General features: G+C 48.7%; 2 protein-coding genes across 5 annotated transcripts in view; both read right to left on the bottom strand.

The window, feature by feature from the left end:
- SMARCB1 (SWI/SNF related BAF chromatin remodeling complex subunit B1) overlaps positions 1 to 12,367 on the bottom strand; it is a 33,216-nt gene extending 20,849 nt beyond the window's left edge. Inside the window, exons 1-5 of one of the 2 annotated variants that reach the window (XM_081283573.1) lie at positions 11,723 to 12,367; positions 7,982 to 8,093; positions 6,136 to 6,265; positions 2,702 to 2,839; positions 203 to 330 (exon numbers count right to left, since the gene is read on the bottom strand). In XM_081283573.1, coding sequence (XP_081139699.1) covers positions 203 to 330; positions 2,702 to 2,839; positions 6,136 to 6,265; positions 7,982 to 8,093; positions 11,723 to 11,815 — 601 coding nt within the window. In that variant the 5' untranslated portion in view covers positions 11,816 to 12,367. Of the gene's footprint in view, positions 1 to 202; positions 331 to 2,701; positions 2,840 to 6,135; positions 6,266 to 7,954; positions 8,094 to 11,722 lie in introns of both variants that reach the window. The other variant, XM_081283572.1, reaches the window with a different exon arrangement.
- Positions 12,368 to 13,189: 822 nt separating this feature from the next.
- MMP11 (matrix metallopeptidase 11) lies at positions 13,190 to 23,689 on the bottom strand. Of its 3 annotated transcripts, XM_081283570.1 has the most exons (9): positions 23,054 to 23,689; positions 18,098 to 18,330; positions 17,073 to 17,216; positions 16,860 to 16,993; positions 16,475 to 16,716; positions 16,163 to 16,379; positions 15,397 to 15,534; positions 15,075 to 15,194; positions 13,190 to 14,086 (listed from the first exon to the last, which is right to left on the bottom strand). In XM_081283570.1, the coding sequence occupies exons 1-9, from the start codon at positions 23,162 to 23,164 to the stop codon at positions 13,953 to 13,955; spliced, it is 1,473 nt and encodes a 490-aa protein (XP_081139696.1). In that variant the 5' UTR covers positions 23,165 to 23,689; the 3' UTR covers positions 13,190 to 13,952. The 3 variants fall into 3 exon arrangements, with proteins under 3 accessions (XP_081139696.1, XP_081139697.1, XP_081139695.1); XM_081283571.1 differs by lacking the exon at positions 15,397 to 15,534 and having other exon boundaries at positions 23,054 to 23,683; XM_081283569.1 differs by lacking the exon at positions 15,397 to 15,534 and having other exon boundaries at positions 15,075 to 15,332; positions 23,054 to 23,680.
- Positions 23,690 to 25,448: the final 1,759 nt, after the last annotated feature.

The raw sequence follows: 25,448 nt of genomic DNA, 5'->3' as shown, positions 1-25,448 counted from the left end.
AGCAACAGAAAACAGCCTAAGACACATGCCTAGCCCACAGGAATAGGGTACTGTGGCAGAACCAGGATGAACTCAGAGTCCACACCCTTAAGAACTATGCCCCAATGCTCTGAATGTCAGGTCCAAAATCCACCAGACAGCAGATGGTGGGAAAAGGAGTTATTTGCACATAAGGTCCTGCCCAAATCAACCACCCACATACCATTCATGTTCCAAGTAAAAGCATCCCGCAACTTCTGCCCATCGATCTCCATGTCCAGCCGGATGGGCACCAGTACCTCAGGCTGGGATGCATTCTCATGGATTACAGCTGGGTCGTGATCATCAAAGCTGAAAGTGAAATGGCAACAGCAGTCAGCCAGGAAACTATGCATCCCTGTGCCTGTGGCCCCAAGCATGTGAGTTTTTGCTTTCCTCTGTACTGTTGGATCATTGTAAATGGGTTGGAGGGGAAAGACCACCTCTTATAAGGACCTTCACTTAACACTGAGGCAGCACAGATGAGTGAGTCCAGCAGAGGTCCCAAGGCCAGAATCGAATAGGGACTGGAGGGGCCATAAATGACAAGTATCCGCCTGTCTGCAGATAATGCTGCAACAGGGTAGAGATGCACACTTCATGGATGCACAGGGAAGGGACAGGAAGCTGCTGACTCTGAAAGTGGAACAAGGTCTAGATGTACTCTAATGGAATATTTAAGCCCCAAATAGAACATTCAAAGAAAACTATGGGAAAGTAGAAGGGCATTTCCAGAAGAGGAAATACCCAAGGAAAGGCCAAGAGACAGGAAAATGGATGAACTGCAAAGGGAGCAGCAAACAGACTGCTGAAGGTAGAGAGAGATCACATGGGAGAGTAGTACTGGAGAACACCACAAAGCTGATGGGTGTCAAAGTGATGACAGTTCTCCATTTCAGGATGCGAAATCTGGCTCTTTGCCCTGAGGGAGTTCCAGGAAGATTCTGAGCAAGAAACTGATGTATTTTAGGAAGATAAAGAGGAAAAAGACAGTGCAGGCATGTTGGTAACAGGATAGAGCAGAAGCCTCAGTTGTCTTCTTCCTCTCAGACTGTGAACTGCCTTCAGAGAGCTAGGGAAACAGATGACAGACCAATGAGGAAAACACTCCCAATCGCAAGGGATGAGTGCTCTGGGGGAACACAGACAGGGAAACGGGTAGGAATGCTGGAGAGAGGAGTGCCCACTTGCAAGGGGGAGATGACACTCAAATATGAAATGGGAAGGAAGGGAGAGGAAGGGAGGGAGAAGTGAAGGAAGGTAGGAAAGAAAGAAAAAAGAAGGGAATGGGGGAAAAGGGAGGATGAGTGGGGTAAGGATGAGCCTTGCCGATGCTGCTAAAAGTGAGCTCCAGCAGAATAAAGTGCAAGGCACAGTCCTGGGCCATTTGGGAGCAACAAGGAGGTCGATGGTTCTGAGGCAGGGTGAGTGATGCAGAGCACAGCACAGTAGCACCACTACCAGACCAGGCCTCTGCTGGCCTGGCTGGTGGTGGTGAACTCATGCCTCTGCTCTGAGTGTAACTGGGAGTCTGGAGGATTCTTTGAGCTGCAATAAAATTTGTCCAAGCAGAGGCCCATGCTGACTGCAGAGTTCAAAATGCAAAACGAGGAGAAAAGGAGAGGCTGCTGCAAATTCCCATGAGACCTGAAAGGAAGCTGGCCAAGGGTGGCCCAATTCCAGAAACTCAGGGGTTTGTGCAATAAACTGCAAAGACTAGACTTGTGGTGTGAGAAAAAGGAAGGAGATGAGAAAGAATGCAAGGCTTTTGGCCTGAGCAAGGGGAAAGATGAACACCAAATCTCACATAGAGAAGTTTGCAGTTACCAAGTGCCTGGCTAAGGACATAAGGGTGGTGGTCAGGGAGGTCTGGGCCTCAGAGACAAAAATGGGGATAGAAGCCTGCAAAATGTTCCCCAAGATATCTATGTTCTAATCTCTAAAACCTGTGACCATTACCTCGTGTGGGCCCAAAAAAGGAGACTGCAAATGTGACTAAGTGAAGGACCCTGAGAGATTATCCAGCTGGGTCCTATATTATATCAGTGTCCTTCTAAGAAGAAACAGAGGGACCTTTCACACACACAAAGGGAGAGGCCATGTGACCAAGGAGGCAAGGACTGAAGTGATGTGGCCATAAGCCAAGAAATGATCACCACCAGAGCCAGAAGAGACGAGGAACAGATTTGCCGCTAGAATCTCCAAAGGGAACACAGCTCTGCCCAAACCTTGATTTTGGCCTAGTGAAATAATTTTAGATTCTTGGCTTACAGAACTGCAAAAGAATAGAACCTGTGCTGCTTTAAATCACCCAGTTAATGGTGGTTAGTTCTAGCAGTCACAGGGAACTGATATAGTGAGAGTCATGTGGACAACAGACTGGCAGTGGCCAGCTTGTAAAAAACGGAGGGCAGAGGAAAGGACTGAACTCCTGGGAAGATGCCCGAGATACTGGAGAAATGAGGAGGAAAAAAGTGAAAGAATCAAAACAGGCAGAGCCAGGGAGCCTGAGGAAAGCCAGGGACAAGTCCTGGGAGTCAGGGAAAAATAGTCTCTCAAGGAGGAGGAGGCAGCAATGTAGCATGATGGGAAAAACACAATGTCACAGCATAGTATTCTCTGGAAAGGGGACTGAAAGTCACTGAGGAACAGACATGGAATCTACATGGCAGCATTTTCTCACCAAAGGGGGAAAGTTCTCTTCTTGTCCCGGCCCATGCGGTTCCTGTTGATTGTGGTGGAACATGGCACAGCATCCAGATGATGGGAGCTGTTGGGCAGGGTGGGCACCCACTGGCTGTTCCTCTTGGCCTTCTGTTCCCTGGAGAGACACAGGAAAAAGCACCCCAGCCCTGTAAGACTAGGAGACTAATTCTGTTCACCAGTCCTCTACTCGTGGACACCTGCTACACTGCTGCTAGGCTCCCGCCTATGAAGGATGTCTGTATACCCTGACTCTACAGGGCTCTGTTCCTCAGGCTCTCACTAGCATTGTACAGCAGGGAAGGGTGCAAAGGAGCATTAGACATGGTCCAGAGCATGAGTTGGTGCTAACCCATAGCTATGGCTACATGCTAGGCTTGGCTCCCACAGAAGTATGTCCTTAATTATGGGAATGAACGCTTTCCAGAGGAGTGGATGCTGCAGCGGAGCTTTAAACACTGACTCATGGAGGGATTCATTGTGGGGAGGAAAGGGTGTTTAAGGAAAAGTGCAGTAGCAGTAGGGATAACAGCTCTATGAGCTTTCAAAGGAGTGGTAGAGGCTGGACAGAGATACCCCATCACAAGGTCTCAAGAGTTTTGTGAGAAACTGACTTACCCAGCACATGGCTAAAAGTCCTCAGGGTTAAAAGGGAGAGATATCATTAGACTGTGATTTTTTTTTTTTTTTCTAAAGACAGTCTCACTCATGTAGCACAGCTGGCCCTCCCAGGCTCAAAAGATCCTCCCACCTCGGCCTCCTGCCTCAGTCTTCCAAGTAAGTGGCACCTCAGACTTGTGCCACCATGCCCAACAGACCATGACTTAAGACATGCCAGGCATCCTGAGATGAACTTGGCAAGTCTTCTGGCTTCTGAGCTTCCAGAGCAGTGGAGGTGAAAAGATGGATTGGTGAACACCTTTTACAAAGTGACACCCAAGGTAATTTAAATAACCCATGTCCCATGAAGGACTCATTCTTTTCTCTGAATTCCAGGTACTTTTATGACTGAGAAAATTCCCAAAACTGTTTTACACTGAAGTTCTAGACAGATAAGAGCACTCAGGTTCTTTGTGTATTCATCTTCCCTGGCAAAAAGGTGAGCAACAAGAGAGCAATGAGTTTGTCATTCACCTTTATATCCTTACTAACACCCTTATATCTGCACAAATGACTCCTGCAATAACTTTCTGTTAAGAAAAAGTGGTGACAACCACTTGACAGCATTCTCAAGGAGCAATCTGGGGAAAGTAACACATAAGCCTTTTTCCTTCCCGTGGGTGATGAAGGGCAAAGACAGTAGCCAGGCCTGCCTCGGCCCTGGGTCCTTTAACTGTTGGTTTTTTTTTCCCTAAAGCTGTGGCCACTTATACTCCCAATGCTGAGGTTTGGGATCACCCCTTGAGTGTGGGTGGCAGCAGGGAGAAATTTACAGTACCCAGTCAGCTTAACTAGACAATGTAAATGATGTTACACATCACAGACATAACAAATATAAAAAACAGACTTAGTCATACACAGAATGCAAGAATCTAAGTCATGAACTCCTACCTTGCTCCTCATGCAAGATCTTCCCAGAGGCCCCAGGAGGGGGCATTCCGCCTCTGCCAAACTGTCCAGTGATGGGGTGGGGAAGCTGACAGGCCCCTTGTCAGGCTGACCGAATAGTGTGGAGCCAGTCAAAGCTGCTTCCCTTAAACCTCTGACATCTCCTACCCCTGTTTATCTTGACCTCCAGGCTAAGAGGATTCTACTCACTCAGCTGGTCCTCAGATGACATGATCATCAAGACTCTGTTTACACTCCATAAAAGGTTTCCAGCTGACTTGTGCAAACTTAAAAGTGTTGTCCATATGTACATAATTTCCTTCTATGTCTTCCTGGTAAAGTCTAGCCATCTTTATGTTTCTACCACATCCCTTGAGGGAATAAGAATCTGCTGAACACACGTCTACAAAACTAGCCAGACTGGATGCATGCCACTCTTCTTGGGGAGAATCAAAAACAATTCAATAGCAGAGTTGAGAGAAAATCTACAAAGAAATGATTTTCCACAGCCATACAATTCTGAACAATAATCCTTTTCCCCCTAGTGTTCTTTGCTTTTGTGTATATAAGCACATTTTTTCTTGAGAGAAGAAAGCATAAAATAAGTAGGTACAATCTTGTATTCTGCATGTCTCACTCAAGTGAGCCACTTCTAAGATGGCTGAAGAGTCTATTTAATCATGACTCAGAAAGGTCACGTTCTAGTCCATTCAAGTGGCTGCAGTTTCTAATACCTGGCCTTCCTAAGGATCCCCAAAGACAGAAGGAAGGGCTGAACCTAAGCCTCTAGTGGTTTTCTTCCCACCTTGCCACGTGCTGCTTCTCAATTGCTCCATCAAAAAAAAATGAGAACTTTCCTTTCAAAAGTATTACGCCAAGTGAGGTGGCGCACAGCTGTAATCCCAGTGGCTCAGGCCCTAAGCAATTTAGCAAGACCCTGTCTCAACATAACTGAAAGGCTCCATAGTCTCCATTATTATTCATTACTCTTCAAAAAACATCTCTGTACATATAATGGGTTTATGTATTCATTTTATTCTTTTAAATTATTTCCCTAGGACAACTCCCAGGGAGAAACTAATAAACCAGCAAAAAAAAAAAAAAAAAAAAAAAAGTTTGATGTTTTAACACTTTATAAAAAGATTATACTTATCTTTAGAGCTATCTCCAGAATGAAAGTGTGGCCAGCTCTATCAAACCTGCCCCAATTCTTTGTTTTTTTTTTTATTTGAATTTTTTAAATTACAGTGAATGTATGAAGGTATAACTGAGAGCATGTGCTTAGCTGAACAAAGGCCTGGATTCAATTCTCAGCACTCAAAAAAATAATATTAAACATGAGGACAAACAGTCTTCCAGTGTTTGTGTACCTCTTGTATTTCCAGGTCTGAACCATCCTGTATTTATCTATTGGACGTTGGGAGTTCAATGGTAGAACATGTGCTCAAAGGCCTTGGTTTCAATCCCAGCATCACCACCAAAAAAAATTTTTTTAAATAAATCTGGATGTATAGACTAAATACAACATACAAAATTTCTAATTACACAGCCTTTTTAATTGTCTCTGAAAAGATTCTAAGTTTTTAAACATTCAAATATATTGTTTCTTTGTGAGTTTATCTGAGCCACTGTTTTTCTGACAAATGAATCCCATGTTCAAGGCACTCCTGACCACTCTCCAGAATTCAAGATTTAGCCTATGCTTCTTAGGAAATCCAGAGACAAAGAAGAAACTTAGACAATTGTATGCTCAGTGGATAAAGTGGTGAAAGACATTTCAGTTCAACTCCACCCCAACCTGTTCTTGAGTATGAGAAGAATCCCTGCAGGTATCCCTGGAGTACACCTGGGTCAGGAGTACATTACCTGAGGTACGTGGGGGGCTCTGTGCTGATTGACACAGCCTTGTACTTTTCATCATTGCCATCCAGGATCTCTTCCACCTCTGAGGCTTTTAACAGAGTCACGCTGGTGGCCAGAGTGGTATATCCATGATCTGTAAGTGGAAAGACACGGTTGTGGTCACCCTGCTGGCAGTGGCAGTAAACAGCAGCCAGCCAATTGGAGACAGCACATCAAGGTCCTCACATGCAGGAGGTGGGAAAAGCAAAGTGTCAAACTTACTACTGCTGAACACTGGCCTCTTCCAAACGGGTAATCTGGATGGAGGGCTTTTTTTTAGAAGTCATACTGAGTAAAGCCTCCATTGGGATTGATTTAGACTAATTTTCTCCAGAGCACTAGCTCAGGGGCAAAGGAAGCACTTGGGGCAGCTGCAGCACTAAGGGCTACAATACAGCTCAGGGACTCAGGAAGGCTCCAGAATAACACCCCAGTGGGAAGAGGTCTGACACCACCACAATTCACAAAACAAAGCAAGGTGGGGAGATGGAGTGAAAGATGAAGAACACTTTTCTTTTAAAACAAGAGCCCAGAGAGTTGGGAAGAGCTGCTTCACACCAGAAATTTCTGTCCCCAAGCAAGTATTGTCATGCTATCTGGAAAACAGGAGAGATTCTAGGCAACTTGACCTCTAGCTCTTCCAGGGAACCTTGGTCAAGAGCTGCTACCTGTATGTGGGCCCAGTCTGGTTTCTCCTGGAATCAATTGGTTATAGAGAAGGTATGTCCAAAGCACAAGGCAGAAGCATCACCAAGATTTCACCAGGGACTTGCCGAGGGAAAAGCAAAGCTAGGAAGTCACTGCATTAGTGACTGATGCTCCACTTGGGGCAGAAGGAACACAGAGGAAAAACCATTTTAAGCAAATGAGTGGAAATGTTATAACAGCAAATATAAAGCAGCTCCGGCTCCTGTGTTAAAAGAACCCTGAGTTTGCCCACAGCGGGCAAAACCACAGCAGTACTTACAGATGCAACCAAACAAGACAGACTGCAAAGCAACACATACACACACACACACACACACACACACACACGCCTCTCACATGTGGACACACACACATGCACATACTCAGACTCAGGGCAGCTCTCTACAAGGCACCATTGCCAAACGGGAAGCAGTTTTGTCACATGGCACACTGCATCCAGTGTCCCTGTGGATATGACTTCCAATGGAGCCCTCAGAATGGCTAAAGAGCATATTTGCCCTACACAGAGCTGCCATGGACTGAAGCATGCTACTTTCACTAGTGTCAGGCAGCTCACCTAGTAAGCAATAGGCACATGGCAGGCCACATTGAGCAGGGACATGCACATGAGCTTAGCACACTGGCTGTTGGGGGAATGAAGTGCTATGGGATGGATGTGCTCTGGGAGGCAAGCAGTGAAAGCCTCAGAGGGGAGTGAGGGCTGGGGCCACCACCCGCCACTAGGGCTGCATGGAGGATGACTATGGCAATATGCCCACGGCAGATGACAGAGCATCGCAGCATTCCTAAAACGTTTTGAGACCAACATGTCTTCACAGCACCTGCTACTGTCCCAGCCCTGGTCCTCAACCCCCACTGGCCCAGCTGAAAATACCTGACAATGGATAACCAATAGCTCTCTGAGCTGCACTCTCACCTGAGCTGCATGTGTGCTTAGAGGGCAGCCCTGCCCCTGGGATGCTCCTGCTTGGCTAAGGTCAAGGCTGCAGTGAAGACACTGGAGTGAAAACGTTTTATCTTCATGACATAAGCGAGTGGTTTTGAAACAGGTTTACAAACCCTCGTGAAGACGCACCCTTAGTGTTAGGTTTTGTTTTTTTACCATGTGACGATGCAACTATTTTCTTCCTCTCTTCCACAGTGGCTAGTCGCCTCCAGAGTGAGGGGTATCTCTTGTATAGAGAACCTCGGAACATACGGAGGTAGTTTCCCACCTATGAGGTAAAGCAAGAAGGCTCATTATGAGGGTCACATCTCCATGTAGAAGGGGAGGGTCCTGGTATGCAGATGATCTGTTGGATTGAGTGTCCAACAAACAGGCCTTCAGGTGGACCCCAGGCGCCAGGCTTTCAGCAGCAATAAAACACATTCTGCTGACATCAAGGGTTCAACAGCAGTGCACATCTGGCCTGCATCTGTGCATTCTGACAACAGAATCAAGTTCCGAAGGGTCTGACCAGATGTCTACAAGGGAGGCTCCCAGAGCTTAGTAAGAAGACCCCAGAGTTTAGCAAGAAGCTCATGGTGATTTGATTTTAGAATAAGGATCTCTGGTACTTTCCATAAACGCAAAGCTTCTTTGACCTTCTTTTATTTTAAGAAGCAGACTTTGATATTTTTATGATGTAATAAACACTGAAAAGTCTTTTAATTTTAGACAGATGCATGGTAATTTCCCCATGGCCTGGGTTGCTTTGTTTAGTAACAAAACCCAAACTGAGGATACCAAAAGAATTTTCCAAAGAGTTAAAAATCACTTATTGACAATCACCAGGCTGCCACATAAATCATTACTTCCCCAAACAATAGCTTCAGTTTGTACTATATAGAAAGTAACTTTTTTCATGAAAAGAAAGCTAGTCCTAAAGTTTGTGTAAAGATACCCCATAGTCTCAACTTTTCAGAAACAGTTGCTTCAGAGTCACATTGTAGAAGACAGCCACAGATGGGGTACCAGGTGCTAGTTTCAACTGCATCCTAGAATTATATGCTTAGCAACTCTGAACTTGCCCTACAAAGGTGCACTTCTATATTTCTCCCATTCTATCTACCCAGAATAGTATATATTTATTTAGTAAAAGTGCATATCTCCATGTTTCATAAAGGGAAGATCAACTACCAAGGCTCCTAAACATCATAAGAGAAAGACAAAGACACAGTGAGTCCCTCAGTGCCAGACAGAGAACATAGACATCTTGTTGCTATCTGGCATGCGTATTGTTACCATCCAAGGGTAAAAGTATAGTTTCCATTAGATTTTTGAAAATATGTTGACAATACTGGCTACCATGATTGCCTTGAAAGTTCTGCAGGATTCTCAGACCCTACACACCTTCCAAGGTCCCTTCAAAACTTAAGATACTGAGGTTTGCCTTCCTGGCTTTGCCCTGAACCAGGCTTTGCCGTCTCTGGATTCAGGATCCTTAAATGTAAAATGAAGATGCTGGACTTGAGATTTCTTAGAGTTCTCTTAGCTCTATGCTTCTGGCTTGGTATATCTAGCTGCCTATAGAAGATGGGAAAACAGTGACACATACTCATAGTGACTGCAGATACTCTTTGATGACAGTTCCACAATGTCACACAGGCACAATCTGTATTGCTCTGGCCAGCCTACCACTCTGAATATAATGCCTGTTTTCCAAGGTGAAGGACTAATATTGCAGGATCTACTGGAAAATAGTGCTATTACCTAAACCCTTCCCTCAACTCCAAAGACCTGGTGACTGTTAAGCTGGGTCCAAGAGAGTAAACCGCCTCTCCATTTGGGTCTCAGGATGATTATTCTCACTTAACAGAAAAGACCAGGTGGGAAGGGGCTAAAGGAGAAGACTGAAGTCAGCCTTCTAGAACCTAAAATGCATTTGGGGTTGATTCTTAGAGACCATCTAGTCTCAACATTTCATTATACATGTGAGAACGAAGATATCAGCTGAGGACAGAGCTTGGTGGTAGAGCATGTGCTTAGCATGCACAAAGCCCTAGGATGGATCCCCAAAGACAGAAGGAAGGGCTGAACCTAAGCCTCTAGTGCTTTTCTTCCCACCTTGCCACGTGCTGCTTCTCAATTGCTCCATCAAAAAAAAATGAGAACTTTCCTTTCAAAAGTATTACGCCAAGTGAGGTGGCGCACAGCTGTAATCCCAGTGGCTCAGGCCCTAAGCAATTTAGCAAGACCCTGTCTCAACATAAAAATATAAAAAGGGCTGAAGATATAGCTCAGTGGTTAAGCGTCCCTGGGTTCAATCCCTGATACCCAAAAAAGGTACCATCCTCTCAGAGTCCAGGCCAAACAGATTCCTTTTTCATTCATTAGATCAGGTATAGGTTTCTTTAAAACAACCTGCCCAATATCACACACTGAAACTCCTCAACTGCCTTTCACACCCTGCATTTATACAGATACCTACTCCCTGCTGAGGACCATTCTAAGCCGTGGGAGATGGATAGACATGACTCCATGTCCTCAGAACATTCTTCCTGGAACAACAGCATTTAAAGTGACAACATGTAAAGTTTATTGTATCCTGCTCTTTTTGTTTTATTAAAAAACTGGTGAAAAGTGGAAACACTAAAGTTCTGATGAGACAACAATAACTTGATACAGCAACAACAGGAATCATGGGGGTGTCCTAAAAACCTTGGCGTAACCAGTATGAGGCTTCATTCATCACACTGTTCAATTGTCAAAAAAATAAAAAATTAACAACATGAATGAAATGTTGGTATATGATACTGAAAACCACTGCAAGGAGAGGTAATCCTCGGCATTCTGTAATGACTTTAGCTCTCCAGAGTTGGCACTTACCTCCTTACACAAGAGACTCTACTGCTTGATATTTGCTCATATGAATTTTTTATCTACAATTTAAAAACAAAAAAGAATATAAAGAGGTGGGCATGGTACTGCATATCTAATCCTAGCTACTGTGATGGCTGAGGCAGAAGGATATTGAGCTCTAGGCCAGCCAGAGCAACATGGGGAGGCCCCCCATTTTAATTTTTTTTTAAAGGAAAATCAAATAGCTCAAGACTGCTGTGAGAACTAAAAGAACAGGGCTAGCTGCAAAAAATATGTATATACTCAGTACAAATCCCCACTGATGGGCCATTTGTAGGGTTTTCCTAAAGTCAGTCGTCCAGCTGATTCAACAAAGCCCTGCCACTTCTAGTTAAGGATTAAAGAATCCTTAAGATTTTTCCCTTGTAATAATTCAGGATCAGTTCACAGATAACCAACGTATCAATTGCTTCAATTGCTGAAAGATCCAATTCCAAGCACTGGGGCCTTATCCACCCCAAAGCAAACATCCTTCTCCCAACCAGTTTCTTCAGATAAACAAAGGCCAAAACACCTCCACCACCCACCTCAGAGGAAATGAAGACAAAGGGGATGGGCCTTTTCTAAGTCTCAGGTTCACCACCCGAGATTTCAGGACCTCGCCTGGAGCAACGGAAGGGAGTGCCCCTGAGGTTTCCAACATCTCAGAAGGTTCAAAGGCAGTAGTGCAGCCACTCCGCCCCCAGGAGCCACAAGGGCGAACATAAGATCCCATTCCTTTGCGTCGGGCTGGAGCTGTACCAACTTAGTGCAAGTCCGGTGGTATCTTAAACCCTGGCAGCAGATAGCGTCCGAGGCGACTGAAATGGGTAAGTAAACCCAGATCAAGTAGGGGCCGGCCCGGCCACGCCCACCAGACCACGCCCCGCAGTCCCAAGCACGCGCCCGCCCGCCCGCCGCCGCCGCCGCGATGAATGGAGACGCGCGCTCCCGGCGCACAGACCCGCCCCGGGGCTCCCGCGGGACCGGGGCCGGGGAGGGCAAGAACGCGCCGCGGGCTACCTCAGAGCCGATCATGTAGAATTCGCCGTCGTCCTCCAGCTGGAACTTGACGGGCTTCTGCCCGAAGGTCTTGCTCAGTGCCATCATCATCATTGCGGCGGCGGAAGCGAGCGGCCGGAGCCGAGATGTGAAGGATCAGATAGGCTGGGGTGGGGCCGGGGCGCGCCGAACCGAGGGGAACCGGGGCTAGGAGGGGAAGGGAGGGCCGGGCAGGCGCTCGCGCCACCACCGGGCTCCTAAGCTGCCGCCACAGAAGACGACCAGGCCTCCCTTAGTGCGCAAGCGCGGGCGTTGACGCTGACGCGCGCGCCGCCGCCCAAACAAAAGATCAGGCGCGTTCCCGCAAAACTCTTAAAGGAACCACGACCAGTTTCTTTTCCATTCTAGGATGTTTCCCAAGTCTTGTGCCAATGAAGGCTTCTCACGGACGGAAATAGCCACTGAGCGCCTGAGTCAGGCGGTGGCTTTCCCAGTCTCACAGCCAGGACTGGCATTCAGCCCAGGGGTGAAGAAAGGAAATGAGGCCTGAAGACCCGGAGGAAGACAGAGCTACATCTGGAAACCTGAGAGGCCCTCATGTTTTGTGACCCCAGGCCGGAACCTCGGTTTCCGCATCCAGAAACACAGTGCAGCTAAGCAGATAAGAAGGATTATAGGAATAGATATCCCAGTTCATACCCACAGTTGTTCCTTTGGCTTCGGGGATGGGCAGAATGGCAACAATGGGTGGGGGCTGGGTTGGGCAAAGGCTTTGGAGTTTGGCAATATTCAAAGACCCAGGTGTTATTTGGTTTGGCTGGTGCATTAGATGAACGTTGGAGAGGGGTGGGTACACCTCCATTCCCTCCTTTGCTCTGTGCTTTGTTCTTACAACAAGTCCAGCCCTGCCCTGGGGCTCTGTCCTGTAGCACTTATAGCCTAAAGGGAGTGGGGGCAACATTAAGAGAGTGTCACAGCAACCATACAGCAGTAATGGCATGAAGTCAAAAACAGCCCACTAGTGACGATTTTATACAGTTCAGTCTAATAAAATTGCAGCTGTAATAGATACTACTATGAGGAAGACAAGTGGGACTGGAAAACAGTGAAAGGAGATGCAGGAAAACTGGGAAGGGCCATGATAACTACGTTTTGTTCTGTGTTTTCACAGCAGTGGGAACCAAAGTAGTTTAGAATAGGAGTGGGTTGTGGCATTAGATAAAAGGACTGCCACTTTGGAGCCTGAACTGCAGGGGTCAGTGGGGAAGCAGGGAACTAGTTAAGAAGCCACTGCAGGTGTTCTTCCAAAAATAATGGAGGAATGGAGCAGAAGGAGCCCTGAGCATTGTGCCCAGCCCCAAGGATAGGAGGCTTGGGGGAAGGGGTTTCAATTCTGACTCCTAAGACAAGGCCAACCCAAAGAAACACTGTCACAAAGAGAGCAGGCTGGTAATTAGAAAACAATCCTGTTTAATGACAGTCCTTAGTAAAAAAAAAAAAAAAAAAAAAAAAAGAAGAAACAAACAAAAAACCTTTGTACACTGTACACACATTTACATGGCTTTGGAGGATACCAGTATTTGGATGAGGGCTTCAGAACCACCCGGCCAGGGATAGAATTGAGGTATGTTGGGGCCTCTAAGGCTCCTGGTCTCCAGGAGGAAGCAGCCCCCTTCCCAGCTGACTGGACCTTTTAGCCTGCATCCTGGAGAACAGATCTCTTGACTCATCAACAAGAATGCATCCAGATCCAAGCATCTACCCAGAGCTGACTTCTCAGGAAAGGGTCTTGCCCCAAGGCCCAGTTGGTTGACCAGGGTAGAAAGCCACAGAGCTCCTAGCATCCCCCAGTTCCAGTACCAGAATCCTGCAGGCATCTCCCATGCTTGAGCATAGCCTGACAGGAAGGCATAGAGTGAGGATGCTGTAGTTCCCCCCATCTCTGCCAAGGTCCTACCCTGAGGGGCAGAGATGAAAACACTGGGCAGCCAGGTTTGACCAAGGCCAGCCCCAAGATCTCCCTCACTTTTAAGTAATGCCTCCTTGCCCAGTCTGAGACAGTTGCTGGCAGGTGACCATGACCCGCATGGTGCTTCTCTGCAGTTGTCATGGTGGTTGCACCCCCATCCCACCCCCCCTGAGTAAACATAGCTCTGTCCCATTCTGGTGCCCTGAGACACAAAGATGGCTGTGGGTCTATATCCTGATATAAGTGGTGTTGGTCTGGCAGGAATCAGAGCCCCTGAGGGCTTCAGCGGAAAGTGTTGACAGTCTCAGCACAGCTGAAGAAGTCAGGGCCCACTAGACGGGGGAAGCCATCCAAAGCCTTCACCTTCACAGGATCAAACTTCCAGTAGAGTCGACCACGCAGGAAGTAGGCATAGCCTGAAGAGAAAAGAAGATCAGGCCTGGGAAAGTGGATAGAGGGCCCTGTGTCTGCCTGTCAGGCTGTGCCCAAGTACAGGCTTGGGGAAGACAGGCCTTGGATACTGTTAAGTTCCTTGAAACCTGAAGGTTCCAGAGCCAGTCTTTCAGTTTCAGAACATTCATTTCTCTCCAGGGAATGCTTCCAGCTACACAAGAGTCTAGTCCAGCCTGATAGGTGCAAGGAGTCTTAGAACCCAATTCCTACCTGTCCTTCTCCTCTCACTTACCTGGTCATCTTACTTCCACACCTGCCAACCAGACTACACAGAGACATGATGGAGTCCCAGAGCCTGAGGCCAACCCAACAGCTCTCCCACTGGGTCCCAAAGTGGGGGAACAAAGAAGCAAAGAGAGGGCAGTCAAGTGAGATAGTACTAGATTTTTGAGTTCCAAACTGGCTCTAGTCCTACTGAAAGTTTCCCAGTGGTAGGATTGGAGTGCTGGCTCTACACTGTCTATCTGAGTGGCCCTGGTTAGGGACCTCATTGCATGAGCCTCTCTGAAAAGTGGGTTCATAAGAGGTGTTACATGAGAGGGCTCATCTGAGCATTGGAAGAGACACGGAAGGAGCTTGGTGTTATGCTTAGAGCATTCTTAGTCCTCAGTGTACAGTGATCATTCATTCATTCATTTTGCAGTGTTGGGGATCAAACCTAGGACTTGCTTACCACAGGTAAGTGCTCTACCACTGGGCTAAATCCTCTACCCTTGTTTACTAACTGTGACCAAAGGATCTGGGCAAGTCCTTGCACTGCTCTGGTACTCAGTCTCTTCATTTGCAACACAGGGTCTATCAATGGCTGGCCACCAGGAGGGGGTAAGATGTGGGGAGACAGAGGTAAAGAGCTGGGCCTCTTGAAGTGGGTGTGACGAGGTTTAACTGCCACCAGATGGGGGATGCAACTGCTGCACCCACCTCCCACCAGCTATCCTACCCACAACACACCATCAGCATCCTGGAAGGCAGCGTCAATCTCAGAAGGCACCCCTCGCCAATCAGTGGCCCGACGTGGCACAGGACTGTCCACACGCCGAATGTTGGGATGGAAACGCCAGTAGTCCCCACCTCGGAAGAAGTAGATCTTGTTCTTCTCAGGACCCCAGACCAAGGCAGCATGGATTGGGGACCCCACCAGGCCCAGCTCTGAGAGGGGTGCAGGACCCAGGACAGGCTTCTCACCGTCATATACCCAGTACTGAGCACCTGCAGAGAGGGAAGGCTGCAAGGAGCTATCAAGCTACTGTGACCACGCCCAACCACTGTGTACCTTCTAGGTCACCACCACAGACTCTCCCAGACTCAGTTTCCTTTTCCATAAAATATGTGAGCCAATTATGTCTGCTCAGCATTCCCAGCCTCAGAGGGATGTTGGAACCCAGCTGAGATAAGTAGGGCAGTGAAGAGTCTTTAAAAGAGCACATGGGGAAGGTTATTCTACTCAGCAGAGGGCTACCTAGGTTCCTGCTGTATCCCCCAGCATTTAGTTGCCTGTCACAAATGCCTGTTGACCACTCCCTGGGACCCAGCCCTGTCACAGCAGGTCCTGGCTGTCTAGGAACCCACATGGAGTTTCCCATTCTGTGCTTTTGTTTATGAAATCCTGCCACCTGGAATGTTCCAGGCTCTCATCTCTGCTAGTTGAAAGCTGAAAGCATGGGCTTCAGAGTCACCAGACCTGGATCAAATTCTTCCTCTGCCTTTTTCAAGCTGTGCTCTCAAGTGAGTCACTTCATCATGTAAGTGTTCCAGAGGCCCCATCCCTAGAATTCCACCTCATAGGGTCACTTTGAGGGTCGAGTGCACCAACGTGCATGTGCAATAACTTTCAATGCTATTCTGATCTCAGTTGCTACCTTCTTTGGGAGCCTCCCAGCTGTGCTTGATGAGTGATCCATGCTTATCCCTTGGCCCTGAGTCTTCTGGGCATCATCTCCCTACCAATTATGTCTCTGGGGAACTGTCTGTTGCTACCCTTGGCCATGACATTCCTGATGATAGGAGGTCACTTGAGCTGACTCCCAATCCATACTCACCTTGGAAGAACCAAATGTGGCCCTGAGCATCCTCAAAGGCAGCATCCACAGGGCTTGGTAGTCCCTGCCAGTGGCGAGAAGCCAATGCAGGGTACCCAGGCTGCAGTCGGCCACTGCGCAGCCTCCACACAAAGCCTGCCTTAAAGAAAAAAAGCTCTCCCCGGATAGTGGAGACTGCATCAAAGGAGGCCTCACAGGCATCAGGTGGAACTTCCGGCTGGGGCAAAATAGAGGGATCAGAAAAGAGGTCATACTGGAGCTTCAGAGGCTAGCGGGGTCTCACTCCTGACTTTCCACCCTCCTGAGTCTCACCTCCACTGGTGCAATCTCATTGGTGTCTATCCCAGGCCGGGGACCTAGAGCTGAGGCCTGGGAGGTGGGGGCCCGCCGGGGCTGGCCATATAGATGCTGGATGCCCCTACGGTCATCTGGGCTGAGGCTCAGTGGGTAGCGGAAGGTGTAGAAAGGGGACATAAGGGCTTTAGCTGCTGTTGTGTGTTGCAGCCCCAGCACATGGCCAAATTCATGAGCTGCCACTTGTAGCAGGTCAGTGCCTGGAAAAGGGAGGTAGATTAGTAATCCCCCACCTTCAATCACCAGTTACCAAAGCTCTGGACCTGAGCTTGGGTCCATGGTAGGTGCCCATTCTCTCTGGTCTCCATTTGCTCCATCTGGAAAACGGGTCTCCAGCCCATACCCTGGTTGTCCCCAATAGTCCAGGTCTCATCATAGTCGAAGTGGACATCCCCTTCTCGGTGAGTTTTGGGGAAGAAGGCATGGGCCAGGATACCTCCAGGCCCATCAAATGGCAAGTTGTCCCCATGCCAGTACCTGTGGGTGGGTGGGGATAGAGTCAGTGGCTGCTGGAAGTAGGGTTTTTCCCCTCAGGGGTCCTATGCTGCACACTTACCTGGTGAAGTCAATCATGATGTCAGCATGGCCCTCATGAACCTCAGTGAAGGTAAGTGGCGTCACCTCACTCCATACCTGTAGGGCCTCCGCCACAGTCTGCCGTACCTGCTCCCGTACCAGCTGCCATGGGAACCGGAGGATCCTGGGGGGAGGTGGAGGGGCCTGGGCCTGGGGCAGAGAAGCTCCTGATGCCTGAGGAGCCAAGAGTTGCCCCTGGATGCTCAGGGGGTGAGTGTACTCTAGGTTGAAAGCCCAGGTATGCTCTGAGCCTTAGGTGCAACCAACTGGTCTCCCTGGCCATGTGGGTACATCTTTGTATGTGTCTGTGAGTACTTAGATATATACAGGTTTCTACATTTGGTAGAAATAATACAAAAAAAATTGGTAGGTCCCAAGACCTACCAATGCTATTCACTATGGGGGAGACCCTGGGCTTTTGAGCCCTGTCTTGGTTCCCAGTTCCCCACCCAGGGAGTACTCAAGGCCTCCACAATCTCAGCTCCAATGCTGTATGTCACTAGATCATTCTCTCTCAGGCTAAATCTCAGCCCACTATCACCTGCCCAGAGGCCTTCCATATCACCCATTGAGGAGCCTTCTATTACTGTCCCTGCTCACCATGTTTTCCACCTGTATGAGGCCTAAATTATGAGGGTAGATTTGAATAACCACCTCCCAGGGAGGACCAGGCTGTGACTCTGTCTCATACACCATGGAGTCTCAGGCCTGGCCTTTACAGTCCCCAGTAAAGCCTGCCTGGGAGACTGAACACCCATCCCAGGCATGTGCTGAGATTCTTTGGGGGGGATGACAGATGACTCACCCCTGTTCAATGGGAGGGTATCAGACTGTGTGTGTGTCTGAACTGGGGTGTCAAAGAGTTTTGGTCCAAGGATGACTGGGATCAGTGGGTAAACAAATCTGTTAACTATGTAGATCTAGTCCTGGTGTGTGTCTTGTGAAACAGGATGATAGGTTCTCACATGGACACAAAGTCCTGCTCTGGTGGCCTCTGGCCTCTACCTGTAGGTGAGGTCTGTCTTCTCCCAGCGTCCTCCAGACAACACAAAGCGCTTCTGTCGATTACGGGCATTCAGCCCATCTGGTGGGTCAGGCACACCACAGCGAGGAGGTCTGGGGCTATTGGCAGGTGGGAAGGCCTCCTGGGTGGCCAGGGCAGGTGCCAGGCTACTAGGTAGAGCTGCATGCTGAATCTGCGGCCCTCTTCTTACAGGGTGGTGGTGGTGGTAGGTATCCTGGGCAAGAAAGAGGATGCAAGAGCCAGGTCAGACCATAGGTGCTCATGGCCCATAGCTAAAGGTGAGGCTCATCAGCACAGTAGTGTACAGCATCTGTGCACAGTGTGAAGAGTGAGGGCTAGGAGGGGTGTTGGCATAGAGAGCAGGGTCCTTTGGCCCTGGCTGATTGTATGGTTTCCTGACATCTTGTTCCAAGGCATCGAGCTTTCTCATCCTCCCTTCCTGGAGAGCCCTGGGCTGCCTGTCACCAATCCCTGCTCAGGTCAGTGAAGTCTGGATAGGGGCACACTAAATTTGGGGGACCATGAGCCTGTGAGCCCCTAACTGCAATCTCCATTTACACCTGGAATAGAACCAAAAAGCTTCTAGGAAATATTAGGCAAACTCCTTCTGCTTCCCCCAATGCTCTTTCCTCACCCAGCAAACTGATTGCTCTCCCTTTCTTCTGGTGTTAATTGAGCAAAGACACACACCTTGTCCTGTTATGCAAATAACAGGATGCCCAGGATGTCCCCTCCTCTCTCTCCCAGCATCCTTGCACTGTGGCCTTTATTTGTTTACCTGACAAATGGGGTGATAATCCCCTCTCCAGGGTTGATCTAAAGGTGAAATAAGATGATGGATATAGAGTACTTACCAGAGGCCTGGATACCTGGTAAGGGCACCTGGTAACTGAGGACTGATTTCCTTTTTTTTTTTTTTTTTTTTTGCTGGGCATGATGGAGATTGAATTCAGGGTCTCACATTCATATGCTTTATCACTGAGCTATACTCCCAGCCCCCCTGACATCTGATTCCTAGCAGAGTTGGTTTTGCTCACACTCTGCCAGGTTGAGACACACAGTGGGAGATAGATATGTGATCTGCCTACCCGTTTCATGCAGGGAGGGTGGAAACAGCCGGATACCAGATATCCAGCCCCATCTGTGTCAAACCCCCAGGACCACAGATGGCAATTTTGACCTGAGCTGCATCCTCTTACCCTCTGAGAGTCCCCATTGCAGAAGTCACAGTTCTCATGCATGAGAAAAGCAGAAACTCAGAGAGGCTGGGAGACCCTGCAAGGTCACCCAGCAAGGGCATGGTGGCTAAATGAAGACCTTGGTGTCCCAGGTCAGGGCCTGGCTCCAAACACTGCACAAAAAACAGGTCTACTTCCTGGGCTGGAGGAGAAGATGAAGCTGTGTTGTTTACTGAGACATTCAGCACCTGTCTGGTCTGGGCCTGTCTGACTGAAGCAGCTGCAGCCTCCCCACAGCCATATTTGGGGTGGGAGCCTGACTACTCAGTCTCCGCCTTCAGCCTCAGCCTCTGGCAGCTCTCCCACACTCCAGGCACCCAGAGCTCTGATCAGGGTACCAGCCTTTCAAGCTCCCCATTCCAGAGCTGAGGATTCAACTCCCAAGGACACTCCAGCAAAAAAAGGCCCTTCTGAACCATCCGGGGTACTTGGAGCTACTTTAGATGTGAGCAATTAATAATAAGTAATTAAGTTTTGAACTTATTTACCTTGTACAACACAGTCAAAGTGGTAGGTCTCGCCTGATTCTGGACTTACTTTTAATAAGTACTTATTACTGTGGTGGACCAGTACCCTGCCTATAGCTACACTGACCTGCTCTTAGTCCCTGATGGAACTCTTATCAACTCCACTGTCATCATCCCCATTTCTCAAACAAGGAGATGGAGCAGCTTGCTCAGATAATAGCTGGCAGGGAGTGGACCCTCTGTGCTCTCAATCGGCTTCCCTCCCTTGCTGTCTGCTTTGTTCTTGAGGGTTGAATCATCTGTCCCCTGGAGGAGGAACCCTGGCTGACCTCACCTAGTAACAGAAAAATGGAAAATTATTAAGTACTTGCTATTTCCCAGGCACTCTGCATATGGGCTCATTGAATCTTCTACTCATTGAATCTTCCACTCTACTCTAAGATGGGCATGATACCAATCCAAGGTCTCACCCTGAAAATGTAGACCCCAGGTCTGTGTGACTAGCTGCAAGGACCTGCTCCTATTTGGCCTATCTAGGGGAGAAACAGATTCTTTCTGTCAACCCTAGCAGGGTGTGGGGGCCCTCCCTGAGAACCTCTAACAACCTGAGAGTTCAGCCTGTCAGCTCAGTTTATGCTAGAAATCTCTCTCCTCTGCTGCCCAGTGAAGCCTGATATAGCTAGCCATGAAGAGAGGGACAATAATTGATGTATATACCCCATATACCCTGTCCCTTCCACTCCTTCTCTCATGAGGAACCAAGACCATGGTCAGACAACCCTAAACAAGTCACTGTCTTCTTTTAGCTTTCCCCATCCCTCAAATGGGGGATGGCACCAAAGAGCTAAGTGACATCCTTCTGTAATATCCACTGCAGCTTCTGGCCCCATTCTCTGCTTCTGAGGCCCTTCCCTCCCATACTTGGGAATTTGTTCTCCCCAAATTCTCTATCCTCCAGGACTATTGTCATCCAGCATAAGGTGGGCACAGACCACCTGCAGCCTTATCTACAGCCTTGGGGAGTTTGGGGACCAGCCCTTACCTCTTTTCTTGGAAGATGAAACAGAGCCCAGAGAGGTCAAGGTCTTTTTTTTCAGAGTCACAAAGCAAGTCAGGCAAGAGCTGGTCGCAGACCAGGACTCGTGTCTTCTCCCTTCCAGTACTTCCAACTCCTACCCCCAGCTCTTGGCTTATCTCCCAAACCCACATACCTGAGAAATTTCTGCTTCTAGTGCATTCCCTCATTCTTAGCTCCTTTGGGCTTCCCTGTGCTAGGTGCTTGGCTCACTCTGCCCCACCCTTCTCTGTTCTGACAGCCACCAACCCACAGCCTCAGACACACTCAAGGAATTTCTTGGCTGACCCAGTTTTCTGGTGGAGCTTAGAGACTCAAGGACAGTGCCTGGTCAACTTCTAATCCACAAAATGGTGGAGGGGAGATAAGGGAGGACCCTAGACTAGGAAACCACTGGTTAAGGCCAGGTTAGTTGTGTTCTTCTCTTGACCCCAGTTTGCTTTCTAATTGGTTTAATTAAGCACAGCTATGTTTTCTGCTGTTAGTAAGAGGTGATTTTGAGAAGAGAGCACTGTGTTACACTGTGAGGAAGACAGGAAAGCGTATCAGGCCATTCTCTGAAACATCAGACCCATCTGAGGGTCCCAGAGGCCAAGCAACCTGCCTACGGCACACAGCCACTTGACAGGCAGGATCGTCTTCTTTTTGCTTCTGCCTAATGAGCCATCTTCCCACCTCTCTCCTGGTTTTAGGAAGGTAGGCAGCTTTGTTCCACTAAGTTGCAGGCAGGGCTTTAATCAGCCCTGAAAGCTGGGAACAGGGACAGATAAATATTTACAGAAATCTCCTGGCCCTGCTGAAGGAAGCCTAGGGAAAAACACATTGGAGGTGACCCCAAATGCTCCAAGTATGTCAGTAGCAATAGACAATAATCCAGCTCAGACTCCACCTGGCCCCCAACCCCAATGCTACCCCATGCACAAACATCACAGTGACAGTTACAGGTGACAGAGTGGCTTCAGTGTGCCTGACATTACCTCATTTAATCCTCAATAGTAGGCACTATTACCCCTCCTACCCCCTTCCCCATTACAGATGGAGCGGGTGAGGTTCTGAAGGGGAAGAGGACTCAGGATCACATGGTTCAAATCTCTCCAATTCTTGAACCCGTAGGTTCAGTTGCTACCCAGGGGACGGAGGAGGGCTGGGGAAGATGCAAGATCTCCAGACAGATCTACCCTCTACCCATTGTACCCCATCTTTCCATGCCCTTCCACTCTCATAGCCAGAACCAGGCAAGACTGGCCCAGGCAAAGCCAGTGTGGCTGGACAAAGCCTTAAATCCCAGGATGCCTGCCTGTCACATCCTCCTGCTCTTATCTCTGGCCAAGCTATCTGGATGCCTCAGCTGCCCAGCCAGTAGACCAGATAGATACCTAGGGCCCTGTGGGTCTGAAGTGGTCCAGACTCTGGCTCTAAGCCCTGCCTGTCCCCCCCCACACACACACACCACCACCACTTTCTTTACACAGCTTTGCTCTCTTACCTGGATTTTCTTCTCTCCCAAACACATATTTCATACTTTTCCTTTTTCTCCCCATCCATTACTCTCTGAGGATCTCAATCACTCATGGTACCCCTTTCTTTCTGACCCCCATTGAAAGATCACACACGCTGTCACTTCTAATTCTCCCAAACCTGCCTCATGCAGGTGACCAGAGGGAGGCATCTTCTCCAGGCTCACACTCCATTTTCCCCAGAGAAGTCTCTCCCCTCCCCAACTCTTTCAGTATCTTCCTTCCACTGCACACCTGCAGGCCGGCTTTCAGTGGCCACACACCTGGAAGCTGACAACTGCCTGAGACCTGCTGGCTTTGTCCCTGGAATGAATAGGGGGCCCTGTAACCACTTCCTTTGCTGCTCTCCCAACACACACCCCAGCATTCGCGGCTGGGAGCAGGTCGCCAAGCTGGGAGGGGGCGTGAGTCCAGCGCCGACTCCCGCCCCACCAGCCTGAGCGATCCCGGCGCAGGTTCCACTTGCATACCTCTAGGGACGGGAAGCTCATTATTATACCCACGGAGACCCAGAAGGCGTTTCAGGTACCGGCTGCGCCAGCCCACCCGGGCGTCCCCATGAGTCCAGCTCGGCCGGTGAGCCCATCGCGTGCCTGGTCTTCCCTTGGGGATGAGCAGCAGGCCGGTGACGGGCACTCACCAGCGGCTTGGCCCGGGCCAGCAGCGGCGGCGGCAAAAGCAGCAGCAGCAGCAGTAGCGGGAACAGGAGCGCGGGTGGGTCCGCGCCTCGGTACCCGGCGGCCCGTGCCATCCGCCCCGGGGCTGCTGGGCCTGCTGGGCCGCGCCGGGCCACCGCCCCTTATAGCCTCTGTCCCGCCCTCGAGTCCGCCCCAGCCCCGGCCCCGCCCCCCGCTGCCTTTTGTTCTAAACTTTCCCTGTCGCAGCAGCCTGGGTGGGGGAGGTAGATCCGGAGGGGCTAGACCGGCAGGGATCGGAGCCTGGAGACTAGAGTCCTGTTCTGGAGCGGCCCCAGCTCCAGCCCTCAGAAGTCTGGTGCTGGGTAACCCTGGCCAGCCAGTGCTGCTCTGGGCTGTGTGGGACCTTGCTGTGTGGGACAGGGCGTCCAGAGCCTCAGACCTAATAAAGAGTCTGAGAGGATTGAGATTCACTCCTCCCAAGCCTTATCCCCACCTTTAAAGACTCATCATTAGGCGGAGTCTCAATGGTGGCCTAACCTCTAACCTGTCTGTGACAGGTGTTCTTGCCCATGGGCAAATTCTCCTATCCCTTAGAGACATCTCCACCCCCTTCCTTCTAGAAGATGGCACAATAGCTACTGTGAAGAAAGGGTTATTAAAAAGTGTCCCAGGAAAAACAGGCATATGGCAGAGACTGGCCAGTCCCTCACCTTGGAACAGATCAGAGATAACTTATAGATGAGGAAACTGAGGCTCTGTGAGGGAAGGGCCAGACTTTTCTATGCCAGAAGGCGAGTGGAGGGTCAGGAGACCCTCTAGCTGGTCAGCTGGGGAAAGTAAGCTGTAAGAAGGCTATAGGAGGGTATCTGAGTAGGTGACTGGGGTCCTGGGCTGTCTGCTAGTTAGGGCTCAACAGGTCCCTGTAAACCTCAGAGCCAGCCATTTCAGACATGAAGGAGAAAAGGTAAGAATCAAAGGATGGGGTAACGTCCACATGCTGGAAGGGATCCTCAGGTCTCATCCTCAGTTGCAAGAGGGTGCCCACTCCTGCCCTGTGATGAAGAAGGGCCTCCTCACTGCAACAGGTAGTCTTCCCCATCATGGGCAACCCTGCAGAGTCCAGATGCAGGCAGTGGCTTCCTCCCATCCTCTCAGGCAGGGCCCTGAGCTGCTGCAAGGTGATGGAATATAAGCTTGGACCAAGAAATGGGGGTGGGATGCACTTCACAGCTTCTCTAGAAAGACTCCACAGAGACCCCTAGAGGGGGAGTAGGGGCAAGACAGAAGTGAGAGTTAACTACCTAGACTGCCAATCTTTTCCTTTAAAGTGATTCACTTTTTAATTTAATTTTTTATTAGTGCATATAGTTATACATAATAGTTGGGTTAATTTTGACAAAAATCATATAAGCATGAAATTTGGTTTACTCATTTCAGTTCCTGGTGCCTCCTTGTCCCTCCTCCCTTCCCCTCTACTGGTCTTCCTTTCACTCATTCATTTTTTTTTTAATTTTTTGAGGTACCGAGGATTGAACTCAGGGGCACTGGACCACTGAGCCCTGTCCCCAGCCCTATTTCATACTCTATTTAGAGACAAGGTCTCCTGAGTTGCTTAGTGCCTTGTTTTTGCTGAGGCTGACTTCAAATTCATGACCCTTCAGCCTCAGCCTCCAGAGACACTGGGATTACAGGTATGCACCTCCACACCCAGCTCATTTGTTTATTTTTAATTGGTGCTTTATAGATAAATATAAAGATGGAATTCACTGTGGTATATTTATACATGTACATAATTTTGTAAAATTCATTCTGCATTTCTTGCCTTTTCCCATCCCTCCTCCTTCTCTATTTTCTTCTTCTATTCCATTGATCTTCCTTATATCTTTATGATGTTCAACATCCTCTCCCCACTCCATGTACTCCACCTTTTGCATATGAGAAAAAACATTAGACCCTTGATTTTTGGAGTCTGGCTCATTTTACTTAGAAAGTGACTTACTTTTTAGAGGTAGACATTTCAATGCTTGTTTCAGTGTCAGCAATTCAAGAATTCATGAATTGAATCAATACATTTTCTGATACACATGAAAATACATAATTTTCAAAATTAAACATTCATTTGTGCAACTACCTTGAAATGGCCTTGAGTGCCATGCTCATCTTACTGGGAAGCCCACCCTGGAGATAGATGGTAACTTTTACTTCAGAGAGAAGAAAACTGAAGACCTGGCAGGGGAGGGCTCTGCTGCAGAGGATGGTTGAAAGAAGTAAATGTAAGAACATAGGAACCTGCATGACTTTCACATACAGTATGTGTGGCTGGGAACAGCTCTGCCTGCATTTAGCTGAGTGGGACCAGGTAGGGCTAGATCCAACTCAGCTAGCTGTTTGTCTTTG

Source organism: Spermophilus citellus, assembly GCF_964194105.1.
Source record: "Spermophilus citellus genome assembly, chromosome: 3".
Classification (NCBI taxonomy): Eukaryota; Metazoa; Chordata; class Mammalia; order Rodentia; family Sciuridae; genus Spermophilus; species Spermophilus citellus.
The sequence above is the reverse complement of the archived record's forward strand: the minus strand, read 5'-3'. Positions and strand labels throughout refer to the sequence as shown.